The sequence below is a fragment of the Cupressus sempervirens genome, chromosome 8 (assembly GCF_028749045.1).
Source record: "Cupressus sempervirens isolate cs-2001-9-10 chromosome 8, ASM2874904v1, whole genome shotgun sequence".
Lineage (NCBI taxonomy): Eukaryota > Viridiplantae > Streptophyta > Pinopsida > Cupressales > Cupressaceae > Cupressus > Cupressus sempervirens.
In genome coordinates, this window is record NC_143125.1 from 39,200,666 (window position 1) to 39,207,057 (window position 6,392).

A 6,392-nucleotide genomic window follows, 5' to 3' on the forward strand; every position below is an offset into this window, starting at 1 on the left:
ATTTCACTTTGATTTAAATAGATTTTGTTAAATACTTTCACTTTGATTTAAATAGAACTGATAGAAATGATATTCTTGTTGTGTGATTATAATCAAAATGTTATTATAAAAACATGTATGATGTGTCACAACCCGTCTTCTCTTATCCTAGTAAATAGGAATTATTGATGCCACTTGGCTTTTCCTAATTTTGTCTTTTATAAATTATTAAATGAAAACTAATTTTGGATTGATTCATTGGAATGCAAGAATTAGTTTCAATTATTAACTGCCACTATCAGTTAAGGGGCATTCTTTCTTTCTTTGAATTAGCCTTCTCTACACATTAAAATCGTTACACAATTGGAGGAGCGTTCGTTTTGTTCGTTTCCTTCATCCGACTGCGTCAGGATCGGGATGTTTTCTTTGAGCCATTTATGATGGAAGATCCAAAAACTTCGAGGAAAAAGAAAATATCTGCAATGTCTGATATGTGCAGATCAAGGAGCAGTGAGGTTATCTTACTCTCTGTTGCATTAATATCTCTCATTTGTGTCATTCTTTCCTACATGGCTAAGCCAAATCAGCTGATTAAATGGCTTCCCGGGACAAGCTTTTCTGTCGGAAATTCATCCGCCAAAAGTACCAACCTGATATCAGAGCTTCCACAGTTGGAGACAATTTTGCAAAAGGCTGACATGGGTAACAAGACAATGATAATAACTACATTAAATCAAGCATGGGCAACACCAGGGTCCCTGATAGATCTTTTCTTGGAGAGCTTTTGCAGTGGGGAAGAAACTAGCAGATTCTTGAATCATCTTGTTATAGTTGCTTTGGATCAAAAGGCTTACAATCGATGCATTTCCATTCATTGTCACTGCTTCATCCTCAAGGCTGAAGGTATTGATTTTTCAGGGGAGAAGCTTTTCATGACTGATGATTACTTGAAGATGATGTGGAGAAGAATTGATTTCCTCAGAACTGTGCTTGAAATGGGATATAGCTTTGTTTTCACGTACGATGAACAGTTTTCGCAAAGATTATCCTTTGATGGAAGAGATTGGTAGAGGCAGGTTCGGCATCGTTCACCGCTGTGTAAATACACAGAATGGAGAAGTTTTGGCATGCAAAATTATTGAAAAAGCCGATTTGAGAGACTCTCTGGACAAGGAGTGCCTCCTCAATGAGATCGCCATTTTGAAATGCGTGTCTGGCCATCGTGGAATTGTTGAGCTCCGTGACGTGCACGAGGACGATGAGTGTCTCTGGCTCTTCCTGGAGCTCTGCTCCGGCAGAGATCTTTTTTTGAAGACAAGATTACTCAAAAGAAAAGATTGAAGTTAAGTTTGGACGTTTTGAATTTAAGGGTGTGGAGGAAGAACAAATCCAAGGAGGCAACATAGGAAAAGGAAACTTAGCCATCACATTCCAGGTTCTTTCTCTCTTTCTAATCGTTACATAAGTTAATGAGTAAATTGTTGCTTTAAGACATTGTAAATCTGTGGAGGTGAATTTGGGAAATGTCTTCTTTGTATCTCTTGATATTGTTGGTTGTAAATAGGGTAAATCCTTGCATTGTGTTTGAATGTTTACAACAAACGCAACTGAGATTGACTACGATTTAGAGGATTGGTGGGTCTTTACATGCTAGAATAAGATAGCATACCAAAACCTTATACGTTTGAAACAAGCATGAGACAAGTACCAAGTTGGATTAATGCCTCCCATGCGTGTCATCATATTCTGTCTATATAGTCAGCCTATGTAATTAATGAATTGTATCAACTAAGTGTTGTTTTCATTTTCTTAAGTATCATGAGGCTTCGGGTAATTTCATGGTTATAGACACTATAGAGTACTCTTGAAACCAGGATTACAACCAAACTGCAGCACTCTTACTACTATGCAGTAGTTAGAAGGATGTTTAACATTTTGGAGTTTGGGTTGCGGGGTTGTTGCCCAGCTTGATGGGCATAAGGGCCAAGTATCGAGAATGCTTCTTGGTTCTTGTGCGGCAAACAAGCAAAATGTCTAATTCAGAAGTCTTACTGACAGAATTAATTTTACAACATGATACCGAGGCATATTGTCGTTTAAGTATTTTTTTAAGGGCTCTTGTAGTCTTTCTATAATTTAGATAGTTACATTTCTCAGGTAAAATAAAAATTGGTCACTTGGTCTTATGAAATGGTGAGGTTAGGAATTTTTTTTTAGCAATTACATATTTTATGATGATTTCAATCCTACCTTTTGATATTTAGTATGCCATTTACTTTTCTGTTAGGGTTGATAGCCTCTAGTGTATTGAAGTGATTTTTATGTTGTGTAAATTTCAAATCTTTCTTATGTATTTAATATAAAGAAAATCATGCTTTTATGATAATAGACTGATAAAGACATATAATAATTTTATGATGATTTTACATGGCTTGTTGAGGATGCCATATTATGGATTTGCTTACGATTCTTATTCTTCATGTATCTTTATACATAAACGATGATTATGAAGTGAGTTGGAAATAAGGATAAGTTCTTTTAATTATGATAAATGGAAGTTGACCTAATTATGTGGTTAATGAAGATACGACTATTTGTTATTACATATTTCCATTACTCTTTTAGGTTTTACTTGTTTAGACTATCTCGTTGTCGGGCTAGGTATCTTTCATGTCAGGAAAGATTCGGGGGAAGCTTAACAGCTTCATGGTAGGGTGGAAAAGCACTCCTACAATATTCTCACCTTGTGTTCTTAGACAGGTTCTAGAGCTCTTTTCAACTTGGTCGTCATGGTTTACCACCTGGTATCTGGTACTAGTAATGTGGTAACGAATTTACAATTCCTTTTAAATTTGAGCATATATGTATGTGTATCATTTTGTTTAAAGTTAATGATAGTTAATCGACTAATGTTGACTAGTCAATATTCAAAAGACTTTGACTCTTGTTGATTTTTCCACATATTACGAAGATTGCTGATGTGTCATTGGTTTTGCAGGGGCAGTCATTACATGATATTATTCTGGAGATTATATAATAATGCGACAGCATTAAAAGCCTCTCTATCTGTACTCTTTTATATTATTTTAATGTGAGAAAAAACAAGAACCCAATATTCTTCAACAGCTCCTCATTTAATAACTAATATTGATTAGTTGACATATGTCTTAATTGAAATGTGGCTTCTATTTTTATTAATTTTTTACTCCAATCAAACGAAAATAAAATGGACCAGATATTTTTCTCATTTAGATTCTTAATTTCTTACCACTCTTTCATGGTACGTTGTTAATTAATGGTAGGACAATAATGAAGGGACACTGAAGAAAATATGGAAGAATGGGATATAGAGTACAATGAAAGCTGTAAAGCAGGGCAGTGTGAGAACAACAATCATGGGAATTATAAATGACAAGAAACCACCACGTGCAAATGGAGCATCAAAGGACAAAGAATTATGGACAGAAAATGTCTAAAACCGCCAATAAATTGAAAGGCTAGTTAAGTTGAAATTGATTGATTCGGTTCCTGGCAACATGTTGACAGGATAGTTGAAGTTAGTGCACTGGAATAGTTCAAAACAGTACCAGCAGATTTGTATCGTATGGCTTGTATTTCAAAAATGCTGTGGGGTCAAGAATCGAACCCATGACCTGCATCACAGGTTTGATATCTGATTTTTCTCTCTAAGTATGGCTGATGTTTTTGCTGTCTAACTTTCAATGTATACCGTTTGTTTTTTCAAATAGGGTCTTAAATTCGGCGGGGCTCACTGACTTTTTTAAAGGTTGTTATTATGTTTGTTTTGTAGGCAATTGTGTGTTTTTGGGTATACAATGAATTAGGGTCTGCTTGTTTCATGGGAGATGATAGGAATTGGCTTTTTCATAATTTAGATTTGAAATTTTTTGCATTTGTTTCAAAATTGACAAATTGGAATTGGAATTTCATGACTTCCAATTTTGTCTGAAAATAAGGTTTTTGCACTTCCTACTAGCAAGTAGGAATTGAAAATCAATACTCGGTTATGTTTTTTGAGGAGAGTAAAAACAATAGATTGGACTACTTTTTGAAGTCTGCCTTCAACTCCAAGTTCACGCATAAAAATGTGTCTTCACACACATCTTTTGAGTGAAAAAAATAGTTCAATGTAAATCTTTGGCTGGCTACCTTTCAATGTAAATCGTTTGTTTTTTAAATAGGGTCTTAAATTCGGTGGGGCTCACTGACTTGTATTAAAGGGAGGAGCAAGCGGTATGCATTTGATTTGGAAGAATAATTTAAGGTTTACATAATAAAATTAAAAGTGTAGGTGGACATACGTGTATAATTGTATAAAGTAGTCTTCTACATAGTAGTACCAAATAATGTTCACATTTTTTAAGATCCCAAAAAAACAAAACATTCAAACGCATGAGAATACGTTAAAAAAATGTAGTTTTTGTAACTATAAATCTCTCTATTTTCTCCACATGTCTAGAAGGTTCAATGTTATAATTCATAAGCAACAATAATTTTCATGAATTGAAGAAAGAGAGAAATTTAAAGTGGACTACTTATAAAGTGGGTGTAAAAGTTGTTTAACGCACCCACACCTATTACATGTAATTTAAAATCCAGAGCAAGAAAAAAAGCAAGTCATTATGTATTGAGAAACAAAAAGAAGCTCATTTAGGGATTATCTAAAATTAGATTTGTTGGTCTATAAAGGTTGCATGGAGAAATTAGTAGCTAGCATAGTTGTTTGTAATGAGAGAGAGTGAAAGCTCCACAAAAAAAAATGGTTAACACATGTTGTATAAGTCTAATGATTGTATCAAGCATTGATAGGTCGATCTTTTGGTACAATGACACACCTTAGCTTATAACAAGTGGTATCAAAGCTTGGTCATAGGTTCACATCTCCTTAGGTAATGCTGAGGGGGGGGGTTGTTGGACTAACCGCAAATGTTACCTTTAAGATTCGTAACGTGTCTTAGCTACCTCTCATGTTCTACAAATCAAGTGCTTGTATCAGACATTGACAGGGCAATCTTTTGGTTCAATGACAATTCTATCTTGTAAAATGTGGTGCCAAAATACCCTAATTACAATGACTTGTAGCAACTAACTACACTATTTATCTTCTTTTTATTCTATTTTATAATTTTATAATTTTGGCTTAGTTATAGTCCAATTAATATAGATTGAAACAAGCTTGAAAAATGTTCTTATGATCCATAAGCCTACACATTGAAACTGTAGAAGCATTTTTTGAAAAGGGCATGCGAGTTGGGATTAAATGCTTACAAATGACTTATCTAGTTATCATTAAATTACAAAATATTGGGTATAAATAATGATGCACAAAGGAACCAATAAATGCAAAATAATGAAAGAGAAATATGAGTCATATATCAGTGTTGAATGGTTCTCTCATATCTCTATGGAATCAACAACTTTATTTCCAAGATTAGCAAATTTCACTATACCAGTCTTATATTTCGATTGTGTCATCAATGCAATGAGTATTATCTTTCACATTGTAAAAGGTGCATGACTTTTAACTCGGAGGTTTTGTTTCTATTATCATCTATAACATGCGCGGAGGAGAGCAGAAGTAATAAATGTTGCACTTGAAAAGGGGAGATTTTTAAGGAATAGGTGCAACACATGCATGCACATAAAAATGATATCTCTTCTAAAGTTTATTTTGTTACACAAACAAAGGGATAGTTATTTGTTAAATAAATAAATGAATTAAGTTATTATATTTGATATTTATCTTTTATAACAAACTACAAGTAGAAATTTTTGGTTCAAATTTTAAAAATAAATTATTATGTTAAAAAAATTAAAATTAAAATTACAAGCTAAAACTAATTTAAGGATTATCCCCAAATTGTAATAATTTGTCACAAACCTTCCAACATGGAGGTTGATTCCCCTTGCCTTCAACCACCCCACTTTCCATTGTTGTTGTTGGTTGTGTTAATGCAATGCCCATCCTTGTATGACTTATAGTTCCAATGAAAAGTGCTTACCCATAAACTAATAGGAGATCCAACAATATGTAACAATCTTTAGTAAAATTTAAAATTATTAAATCGTAAGATACATTTATATATATATATATATATAAACATATCATTATTGCCTTCCTAGTTTTTGAAAAATTAAATCTTAAATATGTTCTTTTATCTAATTTGATCTCAATCAATCATTTATTATTTTCATTCCCCATATATAAATTCCTACTTTTCTTCCTCCAAACTTCAAGGCATTGTGTCTCTTGTTTAAATTATTTTTTTGGATCAATAAATAGCACAATCTGAACATTCTTTATTCCTGATAATAGATCAAGAAATGCAATCCAAAACGTCAGTACTAGAATTATAAAGTTGAACCCTAAAATTTGTCATCGTAAATGGTTG

At 33.2% G+C, this 6,392-nt stretch overlaps 1 protein-coding gene across 1 annotated transcript; it reads left to right on the plus strand.

Moving 5' to 3' along the window:
• The first annotated feature begins 319 nt into the window (after positions 1-319).
• Positions 320-1,320, plus strand: LOC149541469 (uncharacterized). Its single transcript, XM_089795616.1, has 2 exons — positions 320-997; positions 1,050-1,320. Exons 1-2 carry the CDS (start codon positions 417-419, stop codon positions 1,318-1,320), a joined length of 852 nt encoding a protein of 283 aa, XP_089651742.1. The 5' UTR covers positions 320-416.
• Positions 1,321-6,392: the final 5,072 nt, after the last annotated feature.